Raw genomic sequence first — 20,853 nt, 5'->3', positions numbered from 1 at the left:
TTATGTGCATTGTATTGTGTTCTTCCACAGTCAGGAGGTCCAGTGCAGGCAAAAGTCAAGAGCTTCCTCATTGGATCTCCTATGCACCGGGATTGTGGCGCAGCTGGCTGAGTGTCAGCTGCATTAAGATCACTCTGACCAAAAGGTCATGAGTTCGAAGCCAGCCCGGGTTGGAGTGGGTTTCCAACCAATTGTGTGTAGCCTGTTGTCGACCTTTGCAACCCGAAAGACAGTTGCATCTGTCAAGTAGGAAAATTAGGTACCACCTTAAAAAAAGCTAAATTAACTAATTTATGAGGCCATAAAGAAGACTCCAGCAGAGCATTCCAGCGGGGAAGCATACGGGGAATGCGGAAGTACTTCATCAGCGTCGCAGATGAACGATGAAAGCGACAGCTCCCCTGGTGGCCAGAAAAAATTAAATAGCCTCTGTGTATGTCTGTATATACTTGTATGTCAAAAATTGGCATTGAATGTTTGCCATATATGGGTACACTGTAATCCGCCCTGAGTCCCCTGCAGGGTGAGAAGGGCGGAATATAAAAGTAAATATAAAAGAATGTAAATAAATAAATAATATATTAAAATGTTTTTGTAGTGTATTATTATTTAGGGGAATAGGGAAGAGAAAGAGTCTAATACAAGCAATCCCTGAGTTACAGACAACTTACAAACTTACAACTTACAAACGACTTATAGTTAAGAACAAGGGTAAGACAACAGGAAGTGAGAGAAATCTACCCCTCAAAAAGGAAATTCACTGCTGAAAAGATGTCTCCGCTGAAGCTTTTTCACCAATTCTTGTTTCCACAACAAGTCAAATTTTTCAAAATCCAATCACAGGGACAGAAAGTGAGGTGAAATCTTCTGAACAGAGGCACAGACAGCAAAACAAACTCTATAGGGGTGTTAACTCTTTCTTATGCTATCCAAAGCTTGCTCACATATATATGGCTGGAGTTATACTGAAAAAATGTCCCTGTTCCAACTTACATACAAATTCAACTTACAGTAAGAACAAACCTTCAGAACTTATCATGTTTGTAACTTGGGGACTGCCTGTACAAGCTGGGACGCAGGGGTAACAGATACTACTGTACAAAAGGATAATACCTAACAAAGTCAATGAAAGGCCAAATGTCTCTGATCTTGAATGCTAAGCAGGGCCAGTCCTGGTTAGTATTTGGATGGGAAACCACAAATGAATAGCAAGTGCTACATTTCAGAGAAAGAAACTGAAAAAAACTATTTTTGAGTATTTCCTCCCAAAGAAAACCTTATTAAATTCATAAATAAAAGGTGACTTGAAGGCAAATACATGCACACACACCCAAGCAATATAGGTAAAGGTAAAGGTTGTCCTCTGACATTAAGTCTAGTCATGTCCAACTCTAGGGCTTGGTGCTCATCTCCATTTCTAAGCTGAAGAGCCGGCATTGTCCTTAGAAACCTCCAAGGTCATGTGGCCGGCATGACTGCATGGAGCGCTGTTACCTTCCTGCCGGAGCGGTACCTATTGATCTACTCATATTTGCATGTTTTGAACTGCTAGGTTGGCAGAAGCTGGGGCTAACAGTGGAAGCTCACACTGCTCCCTGGATTCGAACCTGCGGCCTTTCAGTCAACAAGCTCAGCAGTTTAACCCACTGCACCACCGGGGGCAATATAGGAATACATATATTCCTATATTAGGAATAGCTTTAGCATTTCTGAAGATAGAATAGTTCCAATGAAATTGAGGAAAAAAATATATTTTCTGTCTTTTTGAAAGTGTTTTTTGGAAAATGTAAGCATGAATTATATTTCATTTCAATGATCTTAGAGAATGAATGACTACAATAAAAAAATTAAAATTTTGCTAACAAAGTTCACAAACTCACCTGAAGCCTGTTCATGTTATATCTAAATGCAGCCATTAGACAATACAACTTTTAACATTACAACTGTAGTGAAACATTGCAAAGGCATATCTGCAAGACGCCGAGTAGAAAAATATACATATTTCAAATATAAATATTCCAAATGTACAAATCGGTTTGCATGGGAATAGTGGAGTCTTGACATGATTTAAATTACCAGAACATTACTGAACACCATAGTTATCCCTAAGATAGTCTAAAACGGCAGATGTACTTGATAAAACGTTAAAAATCTTCTTCTCTTGTTTTGAAGTAATTCTTTCTAACATGTACATTAAATGATGATGAAAACACGTAAAAGGAGTTCCATGTTCAAGAGCGATATGAACCCAGTCTTGAACACATTCTGGAGGTGTTTCTTCATATCCTGCAAACATGGCTGGATTGGCGAGAAGCCCTCTTGCAACCATGACACCTAAAAATGGAGAAAATGTACACATAAATAAAGCTGAAAGAGTAATACATGTTATTTCCCACAAAGCTTTGTCGTCATCATGGGAACCTTCAAAGTTAACATGACAGTGATGTTTTTATTCTTCTTCTCAAGATACTGGCTATCCCTTTTTAGGAAACGAAAAAGATGACAAATTGGAAGAGAAATATACTTCGGGAGGAGATGAAGAACTGGAGAGGGAGGGTCAATGTTGAGATTGTATCTGCTGGAATGCAAATGCTGCAATCCTTTGAGCATTTGTGTGTGTGAATACAACACACTGAATGTAATGAAATTTGCTTCGGAATAAATGTATACTGCAAATCTTTTTTTAGATATATATTCATAAAGAGATGTTAGCCTCATGCATGCTGCTTAGTGAAATAATCTCTATTACAATGACTTTTAGTGTTCTAGTTACCAATTTGGTTCCTCCTCCAATCTTCATCCATCTCACACATTTTGAGATATTTATTCTATACTAGCCGTCCCCTGCTACGCGTTGCTGTGGCCCACTCTGGTGGTCATGGGGGTTCTGTGTGGGAAGTTTGGCCCAATTCTGTCATTGGTGGGGATCAGAATGCTCTTTGATTGTAGGTGAACTATAAATCCCGGAAACTACAACTCCCAAACGTCAAGGTCTGTTTCCCCCAAACTCCATCTGTGTTTATATTTGGGCATATGGAGTATTTGTCCCAAGTTTGGTCCAGATCCATCATTGTTTGAGTTCAAAGTGCTCTCTGGATGTAGGTGAACTACAACTCCCAAACTCAAGGTCAATGCCCACCAAACGCTTCTGTTGGTCATGCGAGTCCTGTGACCCAAGATTGGTTCAATTCCACCATTGGTGAAGTTCAGTATGCTCTTTGATTGTAGGTGAACTATAAATCCCAGCAACTACAACTCCCAAATGACAAAATCATTTTTTTTAAGTGAAGGACATATATTGTGTTGTTAGGTGTATCATGTCCAAATTTGGTGTCAATTCCCCCAGTGATTTTTTAGTTCTGTTAATCCCACAAATGAACATTACATTTTTATTTATATAGATAAGACACGTCTCTAACGGTCTTATTTTATCCAAGTTTACTTGGAATTGCGGTTAATGAATATACTGCTTAATAATCTATATAAATAAAAATGTAATGTTCATATGTGGGATTAACATAACTCAAAAACCACTGGACGAATTGACACCAAATTTGGACAGTGTACACCTAACAACTCAATTTATGTTCTTCACTAAAAAATGGATTTTGTCATTTGGGAGTTGTGGTTGTTGGGATTTATAGTTCACCTACAATCAAAGAGCATTCTGAATTTCACCAATTATGGAATTGAACCAAATGTGGCATACAGGACTCCCATGACCAACAGAAAACATTAGAAGGGTTTGGTGGGCATTGACCTTGAGTTTGGGAGTCATAGTTTACCTACATCCAGAGAGCACTGTGGACTCAAACAATTATGGATCTGGACCAACCTTGGCACGAATATTCCATATGCCCAAATATGAACACAGATGGAGTTTGGGGGAAATAGACCTTGACATTTGGGAGTTGTAGTTGCTGGGATTTATAGTTCATCTACAATCAAAGAGCATTCTGAATTGATGGAATTGGGACAAACTTCCCACAGAGAACTCCCATGACCAACAGAAATGATGCCTTAAGGCTGTCCAGTCCAACTCCCGTTGTGAAATAAGATCAAGATACTTCTATAAAATTAAGGAGATAACTGGTGAATGACCTTAGTGAATAATGCTACTGTTCATATATTGTAATTAAATTTTTAATCTGTATCTATAGATAAAAGTCAATACTCTAGATATATTACAACAATGCTGTAACTATATAACTGATTTTAATGTTTATGTCAATTCTAGTCTATATATGTGTGTGTATGTGTGTGTGTAGTTCTGTACAGACATGCAGGAGAATGCAGCCAGTATTTTATATATAAAGGGAAGTATTTGGTGGCACCTTTAGTCTAATGTTTTAAGAAGCCTTTAATTGTAGAATGGAATAAACTTTAACAAGCAGCAACCTACTTTATCAGATAGTGAGTGGAAACTCGGAGAAAGGAAAGACAGAAAAGTAAGATGAAAACTAAGCAAGGTCATTTCTTGTAAACAACTCAAGCTTAACCATTGGAGATATTTTTCATTTATGGGAAAATACTTTCATGGATGGGGGTAGAAGAATCTAAGGCTCAGTCTTACCATCTGTTCCTGTTATCTGATGGACGTCCTCCACATCTTTTAAAGATTTCATATCACCATTAGCTACCACTGGTATAGAAAGACTTTCCTTAATTATTTTAATGGCATCACAGTGTACTGGCTGATGTCTTTCTTCCACATTTCTCCCATGGACAGTAATCCAGGATACTCCAGCTGCTTCAGCTTTTTGGCATAGATCTATGGTTCTTTTTAGATCATCGTGAATCCTAATTTTTCAAGCAATAGAAATAACATTATTTAGCAGGTACTATATGGGATGCTTGAAAATGTAGTACAGAATCAACATTAGAATTAAACATGTATTACAATGGCCCTTCAGTGTCCACTAGGGTTTGGTTCCAGGACAACAAAATCCTGGACAACAAAATCCTGGATACTGAAGTCCATTTATATAAATGGCATAGTAAAATGTCATCCCTCATATTTTATTTATTTATTTATTTATTTACTGTATTTGTATACCACCCTTCTCAGCCCTCAGGCGACTCAGGTTGGTTTACAGAGGCAACGATTCGATGCCCAAAACACCATAAAACATTTAAAAACATGAACACGTAATATAAAACCATAACAATAGTATTAAAAACATACATTAATCACGTCTCCTAATAAAAAAGTTGTCCAATCTCGTCATCCAGTTGTTCCAATTCCTATGTCATTTACCTTGCATTTTCAAAGGCTTGTTCAAACAACCAAGTCTTGATGATTTTCCGAAATGTTAAGAGGGAAGGGGCCGATCTAATGTCCCTAGGAAAGGAGTTCCATAGCCGAGAGGCCACCACTGAGAAGGCCCTGTCTCTCGTCCTCACCAAACGTGTTTGTGACGCAGGTGGGATTGAGAGCAGGACCTCCCTGGACTATATTAAAGTCCTAGCAGGTTCATAAAGGATGATGCATTCGGACAGGATATAGGCTTCAATATTAGCGAAATATTATTAGCTGTAAGTATGGTTGCTATCCCAGCATAGCTTCAGAAACAGACGCAACACTGCTCACACAAGAACCAAAGCAAATATTCCAGAATTGGTGGTGAAACCTATACAATTTTATTCCACAATTTTTCCCAGAATAATCCATAATTATTGGATTTTTCAATATATCTCAATGAAGGGGTGGAGAAAGCAGGCTTAAAATAGTTACTAACAGTTATATATATATATCATTTATGTTATGTCTGTGTGTCTATACACACACACATATACATACATACATACACACACACACACACACACACATATGGGCAGTTCCCAAAGTTACAAACAAGACAACAGGAAGTCACAACATTAGGTTGGTCAATTTAAATACAAAACAGTCGTACATTAGGTTGGTCAATTTAAATACAAATGACTCACAGTTAAGAATGGAAGCTCTTAAACAGAGGCTGGATGGCCATCTGTCAGGGGTGCTTTGAATGCAATATTCCTGCTTCATGGCAGGGGGTTGGACTGGATAGCCCATGAGGTCTCTTCCAACTCTATGATTCTATGATAATCTTGGATAAGAGGATAATCAGCCAGCGCAAGATAACAGGAAGTGAGAGAAATCAACCCCTGGGAAGGGAAATTCACTCTTGGAAGAGTTATCATGGGGAAGCTTTCTCACCAATCCTTGTTTCCACAATAAGTCATTTTTTTTCAAAATCCAATTATTACAGGGACAGAAAGTGAGGTGAAATATTCTGAACGGACACAGACAGCAAAACGAACTCCACATGGGGGTGTTAACACTTTCCTATGCTTTTATTTTTATAACACACACACACAGAGAGCTGAGCATACATACATACATACAGACACACACAACTGGAGATATATATGTGTGTGTGTGTGTGTGTGTGTGTGAATATATATAGAGACAGAACATATGTACATATTATATGCCATGTAGATAGCATCAAAAATTACCTTATCTTAATGGACACTGAAAACAAGGGATTTTCCACTTGATTTTTTACTAATTTCACCATGTCTTGGACAAGTTCTGGTTTATTTATTAAGCAAGCACCATAACCTTCTGCCATAGCCCACCTTGAAGTAGAAAAAGCAAAATTAGTTCTGTGTTTCGGAATGTATTGTCCATTTTTTGTATCAGCATGTGTAAGTTTTGTGAGGAGGCATAATACATGCTGATAAATGTAAGATTTTCAGAAAATCCACATGAATTTTCCAACAATTTATTTATTATTTGAAAGAAACCAACTGGGATTTTTAATCTACTATGTGTTTGTACTATGTATGCTGCGATCACTAGCTATTTCTTAAACACACATGTTGTGTTTGGCTATATATTTGACTAGGTTGTCCACATATTCAACTAACTAATAAAATCAATCCCTATTACCAATTACTGGCTTCCCTCAGGTACTGAAACAAAAGTGCTCTCAGTGAACAAATTACAAATAAATTGTCTCAATTGCAGACTTTGTCCACCTGGAATATTGTGTCCAATTCTGGGCACCACAATTCAAGAGAGATATTGACAAGCTGGAATGTGTCCAGAGGAGAGCGACTAAAATGATAAAGGGTCTGGAGAACAAGCCCTATGAGGAGCGGCTTAAGGAGCTGGGCATGTTTAGCCTGAAGAAGAGAAGGCTGAGAGGGGATATGATAGCCATGTATAAATATGTGAGAGGAGGCCACAGGGAGGAGGAAGCAAGCTTGTTTTCTGCTTCCTTGGAGACATGGAACAATGGCTTCAAACTACAAGAAAGGAGATTCCGTCTGAACATGAGGAAGAACTTCCTGACTGTGAGAGCCGTTCAGCAGTGGAACTCACTGCCCCAGAGTGTGGTGGAGGCTCCTTCTTTGGAAGCTTTTAAACAGAGGCTGGATGGCCATCTGTCAGGGGTGATTTGAATGCAATATTCCTGCTTCTTGGCAGGGGGTTGGACTGGATGGCCCATGAGGTCTCTTCCAACTCTTTGATTCTATGATTCTATAATATGAATGAGACAGAGGAAGCAGTTTGGGGTCAAATGATCTGGATGACAGTTCACAACAATGTTATTAGAGGCTGGAGTAAGTCAGCACATAACTACTGAAAAATAAATATATATACACTGAAATAATGATTCGATATGTTGCTCAATCTCCTTCCAACATTACCTCTGTGGACAGCCACAGTTCAGGTCGATGCCATCTGCAAAAGGACTGACAATACAAGCAGCATCTGCGAGAACTTGTGCTTCTTTAGCAGCAAACTGAACAATCAGAGGGCGATCACCTGTCAAAACAGTTTTTCCATTAGTGGAACAATATGAATACTATACATCTATACACACTTAACATGGATCCTAACATAACATGAGAAAGTTGATGGAAGTAAGTCTAGCTCAAAGAAAGTGCTAGTGCTAGTTTCACTCTATTCTGCTTTGGTCAGATCTTCTCTGGAATACTGTGTCCAGTTCTGGGCAACATAATTCAAGAAGGATATTGACAAGCCTGAATGTGTCTAGAAGATAGTGACCAAATGGTCAAGGCCTGGAAACCATGCCCTATGAGTGGCAACTTGAGGTATGTTTTAAAAAAGAGGATGTTATGAAGTAGAGGTTTTTAAGCATAGCCTGGATGCTCATCTGTCAGGGGTGCTTTGATTGTGTATTTCTTTCTGTATGGCGGTCGAGCTGTGGTGTCTTCTAACTATGATTCAATGAACATTTCGTCTCTTTTTTATCCACAGGTCATATCAAAATCCATAAATTCTGGGTTGCTGTGAGTTTTCCAGGCTGTAGTCATGTTCCAGAAGCATTCTCTCCTGACGTTTTGCCCACATCTATGGCAGGCATTCTCAGAGGTTGTGAGATCTGTTGGAAACTAGGCAAGCGAAGTTTATGTATCTGTGGAATGAACAGGGTGGGAGAAAAAACTCTTGTTTGCTTGAGGTAGGTGTGAATGTTGCAATTGGCCACCTTGATTAGCACTGAATAGTCTTGCAGTTACAAAGCCTGGTTGCTTCCTGCCTGGGGGAATCTTTATTGGAAGGTGTTAGCTGGCCCCGATTGTTTCTTGTTTAGAATTCCTGTTTTCTGAGTGTTGTTCTTTATTTACTGTCCTGATTTTAGAGTGTTTTCAAATACTGATAGCCAGATTTTGTTCATTTTCGTGTTTTTCTCCTTTCTGTTGATATTGTCCATATGCTCATGGACTTCAGTGGTTTCTCTGTGTAGTCTGACATGGTGGTTGTGAGAGTGGTCCCGCATTTCTGTGTTCTCAAATAATATGCTGTGTCCAGGTTGGTTCATCAAGTGCTCTGCTACGGCTGACTTCTCTGGTTGAATTAGTCTGCAGTGCCTTTCATTTCCTTGATACCACCAGTCCTGCTTATGAGTCTTACAACTTATGTATTGTGGTTGGATTACTGCAAAAAGGTGCTTCTTTAAAGGTCACAGAGTAAGTTCATGAAACATTTGAGTAAGAAATACCTACCAGGCTACACTTGCATCAAAAGACAAAGCAATTTGAGGCTATACCATTACACGCCTTTTATATATATAACTGGCCAAGCCTAAGGGTGTCATGGCTGATGTTGCTGCAACTACATGCCAGTTACATCAACATTGCAAATAAGTGTGTTGGAGGCAGGAAGGGTGGCCTCCAAATTATAAATACGTGTGGAGCTGAAAGAGACGGAGGTGGGACAAACATAGTGCTGCTAATGCAGCAGATAGCTGATCTATATTTCCTCAATACAACCTTATGAATCTGATGGGACTTGCTCCCAGGCCTATGAGACTGTAGCATGTGACTTCATAAGTATTATAGAACCTTTGAACTTAGTAAGTAAAAGAATATCTAAAAAGGAAGTACTTAGTATTTTATGCTAAATGAAAAAACAGTACCTTGGTTTGTTGTAAATTCACTGTGTCTAGCTTTCTCGGATCGGACAAAATCAGCGGCAATAATCATTGGTGTGTAGCATAAATCACAATTGTACTTCCTTACCAAAGTTCTGAAAGGTAATCTGAAAATACATAAACATATGAGATTAACCGCAAAATCTTTAGTGAGGAGAAGCTGCAAGGCCACACTTGCCTCAGACAGACAAGTTTGTTCTCCCACCCTGGGCATTCCACAGATATATAATAATAATAATAATAATTATTATTATTATTATTATTATTATTATTATTATTTATACCCCGCCACCATCTCCCCAATGGGGACTCAGAGCGCCTTACATGAGGCCAACCCAAACAACAATTACAATAAAGAAAAACCGAAAACGCAAACAATAAACAACAACATCGTAATTACATAAAACATGTGAATACATAACAATATAAAATTACAATAAGCACAAACATAATGACAATGGGCGGGCTACATGTAATGATTAAAAGAACTAATTAAGAACTAATTAAAAACTCAGGTGAGATAAAAGAGAAGCCTAGTTTCCAACAAACCACTTGCCTAGTTTCCAACAAACCTCACAACGGGTTGTTGTAGGTTTTTTCAGGCTGTATGGCCATGTTCTAGAGGTATTTTCTCCTGACGTTTCGCCTGCATCTATGGCAAGCATCCTCACAACCTCTAAGGATGCCTGCCATAGATGACACATTCCAGCTTGTCAATATCTCTCTTCAATATCTCTCTTATATAGCTTGGGGCCGGAATACCTGAGGGACTGCCTCATCCCCCACAAACCCCAGAGATCACTCCGTTCAGACGACCAGAATTTACTTGAAGTTCCCAATTTAAGGACCTTTCACCTGATGTCTACTAGGCATAGAGCATTTATGGTGGTGGCTCCTTACCTGTGGAATGCCTTGCTTACGGGGACATGAGCTCTCCAAGATTTACTATCCTTTCGTAGAGCTTGTAAAACTTATTTATTTAGGCTGGTATTTGAACCTTGCTGATCAAATTTTTCCTTGATTTTAATGTTATGTTTTATATGTGTATATTGTGAACCGTTCCGAGCTTTCGGGGAGTGGCGGTATATAAAATTGATTAATAAATTAATAAATAAATTGTGGTACCCAGAATTGGACACAATATTCCAGGTGTGGTCGAACCAAGGCAGAATGGGGGGGGGGGGGGTGTTAATTTTTTTTGCAACAATCATACATCAATAAAAACAAAAACAAACAAGACACAGAAACAAAAAACACACTATCAAACAATCCAAATGTTTTAAAGATCTTCCTCAGTCAGTTTCTCCTTAAGTGTTTACTTTGCATGAAAAAAGATGTACCCCCCTCCAAGTTTGTTCTTGCCTTCTCTTTTGTTCTCATGTTTTGTGCTCTTAGGAAGCTAAAATAAAACAAAAGGTAATGCAAGCATTTGCTCATTTTGCAGAAAATATAAAGAGGAAGTGACAGAGAAGTGTTGAACAGTGTTTTGAAATGCAAATTCAGCAAACACATTATTTAACAAAACAATATTCAAGAATACCATTATTTTTCAAATAAAAATATTGCAAAGGTCATAAACAAGGTTGCTGCAGTCAGTCAGAACAGAGTCAGAGTAAACAGGGGAACTCATTCCCAAGCGCATGTGTTGACTAGCAATAAAACTCAGTGGCATTTACATCAAAGTAAATACATATAAATGCTTCTGTAATAAAATATTCATTAATTCAGTGACATACTCATAACTAAACTGATTTAATAACAATTACTTCTGCTGAATTAGTTTATCATAACCTAGAAGACTGCACGGGAATAAATAGGATGCAATTTGGAAATGGCACTTACTTTGAATATCGAACCATAGGAGCACATATTTTTACAATATGCCCAGAATGAAATAAATCAGTCGGACTTCTAAGAGGCGGTTGTAAGATTTCTCTGGACGGACTGGACAGGCACGTGTTTTCAGACCACATCTGGAAAACAAAGAACAGAAGGTAATATTAAAAAAACTCACAATAAATAATAATAATAAACTTTATTTATACCCTGCCATCATCTCCCCAGTGGAGATTCGGAGCAGCTTACATGGGGCCAAGCCCGGACAACATATTACAGCGAAATAGAAGAAAGCATAAACAACAAACAACATCATCAAAATTACATAGAAAAAAATAGTATAACATAGTCATAAAATAACATTCCAATAAACACAATCACGATAACAATAGGCGGGCCACATGTACAAGATAAAACGATTAAAGTCTAATGAGATAAAAAATAGGAGCGGGTTATTTGCAGGGAACTCATAAAAGCAAGCAGAGTTGTGAAATTAAACTTCCCATGTGGAGGGCGTGTACCCAGTGACAGAAGTGTTGAGGAGAGCAGTAGTGTCATGTTGTGCACCTACTCACCAAAGGCGCAGCGGAAGAGCCAGGTTTTAAGGTTCTTTTTTAACGTTTCTAGTGAAGGGGCTTTCCTGATCTCTCCAGGTAATGAGTTCCAAAGTCGGGGAGCCACAGAGGAGAAGGCTCTCTTCCTTGTGCCCACAAGACTATTAACAATTTTAAAGAACTTTCCTACACAAACATAGGACACTCTTTTGTCTTCTTTCCCTTGAAATCCTAGTTTTTTGACTTAGGGTGTGTCTACATTGTAGCATGAATGCAGTTTGACACCACTTCAACTGCTAAGGTTCAACACTATGGAATAATAGAAGCTGTTGATTTAGATGGTCTTTTGCTTTTTCTGCCAAAGAGTACTGGTGCCAAGCACAGGCTTTTATAGCCATGGCAATTAAAGTGGTATTAAACTGCATTCATTATTCAGTATAGATTCACTCATAGTTTCAGCAAAATGGGGTTACACTCCCTCTGAAGGCGCAGGTTCGCAGCTTGGGAGTGATCCTGGACTCATCGGTGAGTGGTGGCTGGGAGAGCTTTTTCACAATTAAAGCTTGTGTGCCCGCTGCACCCGTACCTTGGAAAGTCTGACTTGGCCATAGTGTCCCACGCTCTGGTTACATCTTGAATTGACAACTGCAATGCTCTCTACGTGGGGTTGCCTCTGAAGACTGCCCGGAAGCTGCAATTAGTCCAACGTTTAGCAGCCAGATTACTAATGGGAGCAGGGTACAAGGAGCGCACAACTCCTTTGTTGCACCAGCTCCACTGGCTGCCAATTAGCTTCCAAGCACAATTCAAAGTGTTGGTTTTAAACTATAAAATGCTATATGGTTCCAGCCCGGTTTATCCGTCCGAACGTATTCTCCTCTATGAACCATCAAGGGCATAAAGATCTTCCGGAGAGGTCCTGCTCTCAGTCCTGCCACTTTCTCAATCGCGTCTGGTAGGAACGAGACAGGGCCTTTTCTGTGGTGGCCCCTTGGCTATGGAACTCTCCCCCGATTGAGATCAGATCTACCCCCTCCCTCCCTTCAGGAGGCTAGTGAAATCCTGGCTATGGAAGGAAGCATTTCCAGAATAATGGTTGAGACTGGCTACAGAACAAAGTTATCGACCACGCATACGGACTGAGTTCGACCACCCCCAGCTCCTTCAAGATCAATCCAGTCACTTCAAGGTTACCATCCATCCATCTTGCCCTTGGTCGCCCCCTCTTCCTTTTTCCTTCAATTTTCCCCAGCATCATACTCTTCTCTAAGCTTTCCTTTCTTCTCATGATGTGGCCAACCAACACAGTGGTTTCAAAAAAAAATCCTAAACAAATTGAGAGATTTGCCCCTGCTAGGCAAGGCCCCAGTCCTCAGATTTTCAGGACAGATTTACATATAGGCATGTTTGTATGTAATTACAGTACACACATTGATTTACATAAGTGTTAACTCACCATCCAACAACTGATTCAATGAGTTGGTATTCAAGCCATAGACTGTAATTTCTACCGTCTTCCTTTTGATTACATGAATAGTATTGAATCTGGCAATTTATATTCAGTGCAGATACATAAATTTCCTTCCTAATAAAAAGTTGTTTATTAATTTGCTAAGAGTTCAGAGTGGTATCCATTTCCTGTTCCCTTTTATCTTGACATAGCTCTGTGTCAGGCTGAGGAATATCTAAGTAATCCAGGGTAAAAAGGAACAGCCATGGCTGGATTTCACCATAAGGCTATCTAGTCCACACAACAATCCTGGAAAGACCAGAAACCAGGAAAAGAAGATATGAATACCAACAGCATCTTCAGCATCTGTCCTTGTTCCAAACCAACTGGTACACAGTGGCAACACAGAAGTGACATACAGCTATACTAGGGACGAATAACCAACAGTATTTATACCCACTGGAATTCCCTCTAATCTGTTTTGTAATCTGTCTAATTGACTGCCAATGCTTCATTGCATGATCCCAAATTCCAATCTGACTACTGTGTAAAGTAAGGTAAAGGCAAAGGTTTCTCCTTCACATTTTGTCCAGTTGTGTTAGACTCTTGGGTGTGTGTGTGTGTGTGTGTGTGCTCATCTCCACTTCTAAGCCGAAGAGTTGGAGTTGTCCGTAGACACCTCTAAAGTCACGTGACCAGCATGGAGCGTCGTTATCTTCCCGCCATGGCGGTACCTATTGATCCATTCACATTTGCACGTTTTTGAACTGCTAGGTTGGCAGAAGCTGGGCCTAACAGCGTGAGCTCACCCTGCTCCCCAGATTTGAACCACTGACCCTTTGATCAGCAAGTTTAGCAGCTCAGCGGTTTAACCCACTGTGCCACTGTGGGCTCTATAGTGTAAAGCAGGGGTCCTCAAACTCTTTAAACAGACGGCCAGGTCACAGTCCCTCAAACTGTTGGAGGGCTGGATTATAATTTGAAAAAAAAATGAATGAATTCCTATGCACACTGCAGATATCTTATTTGTAGTGCAAAAAAAAAACTCCACTTAAAAACAATACAATAATTAAATTGAAGAACAGTTTTAACAAATATAAACTTATTAGTATTTCAATGGGAAGTGTAGGCCTGCTTTTGGCTGATGAGATAGGATTGTTGTTGTTATGTGCTTTCAAGTCCTTTCAAACTTAGGTTGACCCTGAGCAAAGGCCGGGTAAATGACCTTGGAAGGCCGTATCCGGCCCTTGGGCCTTAGTTTGAGGACCCCTGCATTAGACTTCCATGATATGAACTGCTTTGGCTTGGTAGTGTCATTTTCTGTAAGATATCCATGCACCAAACTACCCCTTCAGTTTCAATCTAAAATTTGCTGAAATTCAGCCCTACAACTGATTGGAAGTCGATTTCTAGTTTTTATCTCCAGTGTTTTATTTGATGTTTATTAAAAAAAAATTTTTTTGTTTGGTTTGACTAAAAATCATGTTTGGGGAAGGCAAAACTGAACTAGAAAGGCTTTCTTTTAAAAAATCCAACATTTTAATTGTAAAATCTAGATATGCGGAAACCCAGTGAGAACTTGATGTGGCAGCATTTTCTCAACACTTTCCACCTGAATAGAGAAAAGTAACACTTGTGATATGTGGAAGCTTTGCCATCTATCTATATAAACAAAAATGTAATGTTAGTTTGTAGGATTAACATAACTCAAAAACCACTGGACGAATTTACACCAAATTTGGACACAATACACCTATCAGGCCAACGAGTGACCATTACTCAGAAAAACACAGAAAAACATAGCAGAAGAGACTTAAAAAGCCAAAAAAATAAAACATATATTACAACGCATGCACAAAACCACATATATACACATATACGGAAATATATACACACACAAAACACATATACACAGACTGGGCCACAGCAACACGTGGCAGATTCTGTTACAAAATTTGAAAAAAAAATCTGTTCTGGTTTGAAAGTGTTATTTCCTGTTTAGTTGTGCAGGACTTACTTTGAAAGTAGTTGTTATACTCCAGAAACTTTGTTTTTGTGGCTGCCACAAACTATGTTGAACTGGTTGAGATTCATTGAAAAAACTGTGCTGCAGGATGCCCTGCAAAAACAAAGTTTTGGTAGTTTAATAAACTTTTTGTCCATATTTATTTTAATAGAAATAATAAAGAAATGACATTTCTAATTTAGGAATAAAAATCGTGTTACGTAGTGCAATCAGAAGTAATGGGAACTGTTGTTCGGTGTCATTGGGGGACCTAAACTGGATACAAACTATTGTCGAAGGCTTTCATGGCTGGAATCACTAGGTTTTTGTGGGTTTTTTTCGGGCTACAGGGCCATGTTCTAGAGGCATTTCTCCTGACGTTTCGCCTGCATCTATGGCAAGCATCCTCAGAGGTAGTGAGGTCTGTTGGAATAAGGACAATGGGTTTATATATCTGTGGAATGGCTGGGGTGGGGCAAAGAGCTCCAACAGAGAAGAGCTATTCCAACAGACCTTCTCAACCTCTGAGGATGCTTGCCATAGATGCAGGCGAAACGTCAGGAGAAATGCCTCTAGAACATGGCCCTATAGCCCGAAAAAACTCACAAGAACCTGGATACAAACTAATCCTAGAGTTGGAAGAGACCTCATGGGCCATCCAGTCCAACCCCCTGCTAAGAAGCAGGAACATTGCATTCAAAGCACCCCTGACAGATGGCCATCCAGCCTCTGTTTAAAAGCTTCCAAAGAAGGAGCTTCTACCACACTCTGGGGCAGAGAGTTCCACTGCTGAACAGCTCTCACAATCAGGAAGTTCTTCCTAATGTTTTGGTGAATCTCCTTTCTTGTAGTTTGAAGCCATTGTTCGCATCCTAGTCTCCAGGGCAGCAGAAAACAAGCTTGCTCCCTCCTCCCTATGACTTCCTCTCACGTATTTATACATGGCCCTCATCATGTCTCCTCTCAGCCTTCTCTTCTTCAGGTTAACCATGCCAAGATCTTTACGCCGCTCCTCATAGGACTTGTTTTCCAGACCCTTGAGCACAGATCACTATATGAAAACGAAATTATATTTGGCCCCCTGTATCCACAGATTCAACGGCCCTTTGAAAGCTGATGGAAATGAGTTTGCCACCCCTGCCCTAAAGATCCTGTCTGATCTTGGAAGCTAAGCAGGGTCAGCCCTGGTTAACACTTGGATGGGAAACAGCCAATGCAATCCAGATGCTATAGGTTGTGATTCAGAGGAAGGAACTGACAAAAATAGGCCTCTTTGCATTCCTTGCCTAATAAAACCCTGTGAAATGAATGGGGCCACCATAAGGCCATATATCCTGTGCTTGTCCTTAGCAGATCTAGTTATCCCATGCAAGGCACCACCAATTACCTCGGTATGTGTCCTGCCCTTGAAAGTACAGGGTTAAAAAGAACCAGGTGCATTCGCGTGGCATCCGCCGCTATGCATCTCTTGTATCTCTATGGTGAAACTACCAGTGGCTTTGCATTGGGAACCACAGATAGAACGAGATCGCTTGGGGATCGGAAGTAGGAAGTTGACACTCACATTCCTACCTCTATCTCTCTTCGTCCATCTCGGCCGAAGCGGAGTGCGACGCATAGACTTAGTATAGATAAACCCATCAGCTCATGACTTCCGGGCTTAATTGAATAGGTACAACTCCTAGGACTCTTAAGTACATTGAGCCATGGCAGTTAAAGCGACGTCGAATTGCAATCATTCTACAGTGTAGCTGCAACTTAGGAAACTAAAGAAATAATAAATCTGGTGCACGTTAGGAAATAAAAAAAATATAATAAATCAGATGCACCTTAAGAAATAAATAATAATATAATTAATAATAATATATAATATTGTTTCTATCTTTTCTATTAAAATAATAATAATATATAATATTATTATCTATATAAATAAAAATGGAATGTGGGCACCACAATTCAAGAGAGATATTGACAAGCTGGAATGTGTCCAGAGGAGGGCGACTAAAATGATCAAGGGTCTGGAGAACAAGCCCTATGAGGAGCGGTTTAAGGAGCTGGGCATGTTTAGCCTGAAGAAGAGAAGGCTGAGAGGAGATATGATAGCCATGTATAAATTTGTGAGAGGAAGCCACAGGGAGGAGGGAGCAAGCTTGTTTTCTGCTGCCCTGGAGATTAGGACGCAAAACAATGGCTTCAAATGACAAGAAAGGAGATTCCATCTGAACATGAGGATGAACTTCTTGACTGTGAGAGCCGTTCAGCAGTGGAACTCTCTGCTCCGGAGTGTGGTGGAGGCTCCTTCTTTGGAAGCTTTTAAACAGAGGCTGGATGGCCATCTGTCAGGGGTGATTTGAATGCAATATTCCTGCTTCTTGGCAGGGGGTTGGACTGGATGGCCCAGGAGGTCTCTTCCAACTCTTTGATTCTATGATTCTATGTTTGTTTATGGGATTAACATAACTCAAAAACCACTGGACAAATTGACACCAGATTTGGACACAAGACACCGATCAGGCCAACAAGAACAAGCCCTATGAGGAGCGGCTTAGGGAACTGGGCATGTTTAGCCTGAAGAAGAGAAGGCTGAGAGGAGATATGATAGCCATGTATAAATATGTGAGAGGAAGCCACAGGGAGGAGGGAGCAAGCTTGTTTTCTGCTTCCTTGGAGACTAGGACGTGGAACAATGGCTTCAAACTACAAGAGAGGAGATTCCATCTGAACATGAGGAAGAACTTCCTGACTGTGAGAGCCGTTCAGCAGTGGAACTCTCTGCCCCGGAGGGTGGTGGAGGCTCCTTCTTTGGAAGCTTTTAAGCAGAGGCTGGATGGCCATCTGTCAGGGGTGATTTGAATGCAATATTCCTGCTTCTTGGCAGGGGGTTGGACTGGATGGCCCATGAGGTCCCTTCCAACTCTTTGATTCTATGATTCTATGTTTGTTTATGGGATTAACATAACTCAAAAACCACTGGATGAATTGACACCAGATTTGGACACAAGACACCGATCAGGCCAACGAGAGACCATCACTCAGAAAAACAATGAAAAACATAACAGAAGGGACTTAAAAAGTAAAAATAAAATAAAATACATGACAACTTCTATATATACGCAAACATACATATATACACAAATATATACACACTCAAAGCACATATACAGAGACTGGGCCACAGCAACGCATGGCAGGGAATGGCTAGTTTATATAAATAAAAATGTAATGTTCAGTTCTTGTGGGTTTTTTCGGGCTATATGGCCATGTTCTAGAGGCATTTCTCCTGACGTTTCGCCTGCATCTATGGCAAGCTTCCTCAGAGGTGAGGAATGTTCGTTTGTGGGATTAGCATAACTCAAAAACCACTGGATGAATTGACACCAAATTTGGACACAATACACCTCTCAGGCCAACAAGTGACCATCACTCATAAAAACACTGAAAAACACAGTGGAAGAGACTTAAAAAGCCAAAACAACAACGACAACATTACAATGCATGCACAAAACCACATGTATACAAATATACACATACATACACACACAAAACACATATACACAGAGTGGGCCATAGCAATGTGTGGCAGGGGATGGCTAGTGTATTATAAAAAAGTAAATAAGACTTGAGTGTGCCTTTATCACGGGGGGGGGGGGGGGAGTCTCTTTTTCTAATGTTGAATCCAACACCTTATGTGTTCAAGAAAACTTAGGAAGGATAAAATTGTTAATTAACAATAAGCTGTTTATTAGAATATGTATTCATTCATTCAAGCTATTGTGAAGGAATCAAGAATTGTTGCTTAAGTCTTATAAGATCTACACTCCTAAGTTTTTTTAAATAATTATGCCAATTACTTTCAAATAATATAAAGTAGTTTTTACTTTAAAAAATCTTCAAACATCTGAACTATATATATATAATTAAAGGCTTGATAAATTTAAAAAAGAGATAAATAAGAATAAACCAGATGCACCGTGTTGTTTATTCGTTCAGTTGCTTCTGACTCTTCGTGACCTCATGGACCAGCCTACACCAGAGCTCCCTGACAGCCGTCACCACCCCCAGCTCCTTCAAGGTCAAGCCAGTCACTTCAAGGATACCATCCATCCATCTTGCCCTTGGTCAGCCCCTCTTCCTTTTTCTTTCCATTTTCTCCAGCATCATTGTCTTCTCTAAGCTTTCCTGTCTTCTTATTATGTGGCTAAATACTTCATCTTGGCCTCTAATATCCTTCCCTCCAGTGAGCAGTCGGGCTTTATTTCCTGAAGTATGGATAGGTTGGATCTTCTCCCGGTCCGAGGCACTCTCAGAAATTTCCTCAAACACGACAGTTCAAAAGCATCTATCTTCCTTCGCCCCGCCTTCCCTATGGTCCAGTTCTCACATCCATATGTTATTATGGGGAATACCATTGCTTTAACTACGCGGATCTTGGTTGCCAGTGTGATGTCTCTGCGCGACCGCATCTCTGTCTACGAACCCAAGTGCAGCAAGTGTAGTTACTGGGATGTATAGTTCACCTACAATCAAAGAGCATTCTGAACTCCACCAATAATGGAATTGAACCAAATATGGCACACAGAACTCCCACGACAAACAGAAAATATATATCAATGATTGGTTGGGGGGGGGGGGGCACCAAAATACTGTTTGCTTACTGTTGAAAATTACCTAGGGCCGCCTCTGGCCGTATGCCTTTCCCAATCTTGCACCATAGGAAGGAAAAAAAATACACGTCTTTCCTTACTGCCTTTCCCTTTAAAACAGTGTTTCTCAACCTTTCTAATGGCGCGACCCCTTAGTACAGTTCTTCAGGTTGTGGTGACCCCCAACCATAAAATTATTTTTGTTGCTACTTCAGAACTGTAATTTTGCTACTGTTATGAACCTTAATGTAAATATCTAATATGCAAGATGTAATTTGGCACAAATACACCAAAATTTGAATACTTGTGGGGCTGGGGTGTGTGTGATTTTGTCATTTGTCTGCCTCATGTTTTTAAAATGTGTCGTTTTGCTTTTTTGAGTTATTTATTGTTTTGCTGTTGTTGTTTTATGGTGTTATTGGGCTTGGCCTCTTGTAAGCCACACCGAGTCCTGCGGGAGATGGTAGCAGGGTTTAAGAACAATAAATAAAAATAAATAATAAATTTAGGAGTTGTAGTTGCTGGGATTTATAGTTCACTTCAATCAAAGAGCATTCTGAATTCCACCAGCACTCTCATGACCAACAGAAAATGCTAGAAGGGTTTGGTGGGCACTGACCTTGAGTTTTGGAGTTGTAGTATACTTACATCCAGAGAGCACTGTGGACTCAAACAGATGGATCTGGACCAAACTTGGCACGAATACTCAATATGCCCAAATATGAACATTGGTGGATTTTGGAGAAAACAGACCTTGACATTTGGGAGTTGTAGTTGCTGGGATTTATAGTTCATCTACAATCAAAGAGCATTCTGAATTGATGGAATTGGGACAAACTTCCCACACAGAACCCCCATGACCAACAGAAAAAACTGTGTTTTCTGATGGCCTTTGCTTACCCCTCTGACACCACCTCCC

The 20,853-nt window shown here is 39.9% G+C and overlaps 1 protein-coding gene across 4 annotated transcripts in view; it reads right to left on the bottom strand.

The window, feature by feature from the left end:
• Window positions 1–16,899, bottom strand: part of DUS4L (dihydrouridine synthase 4 like) — a 57,838-nt gene extending 40,939 nt beyond the window's left edge. The window contains exons 1-8 of one of the 4 annotated variants that reach the window (XM_067468811.1): window positions 16,679–16,840; window positions 15,304–15,405; window positions 11,289–11,419; window positions 9,432–9,553; window positions 7,699–7,816; window positions 6,499–6,621; window positions 4,574–4,800; window positions 2,471–2,479 (exon numbers count right to left, since the gene is read on the bottom strand). In XM_067468811.1, coding sequence (XP_067324912.1) covers window positions 2,471–2,479; window positions 4,574–4,800; window positions 6,499–6,621; window positions 7,699–7,816; window positions 9,432–9,553; window positions 11,289–11,419 — 730 coding nt within the window. In that variant the 5' untranslated portion in view covers window positions 15,304–15,405; window positions 16,679–16,840. The other 3 variants (XM_067468809.1, XM_067468808.1, XM_067468810.1) reach the window with 3 other exon arrangements.
• Between the last annotated feature and the right edge of the window lie 3,954 nt (window positions 16,900–20,853).

Source organism: Anolis sagrei, chromosome 5, assembly GCF_037176765.1.
Source record: "Anolis sagrei isolate rAnoSag1 chromosome 5, rAnoSag1.mat, whole genome shotgun sequence".
Taxonomy (NCBI): Eukaryota; Metazoa; Chordata; class Lepidosauria; order Squamata; family Dactyloidae; genus Anolis; species Anolis sagrei.
This window is presented reverse-complemented; position numbering and strand designations above follow the sequence as displayed.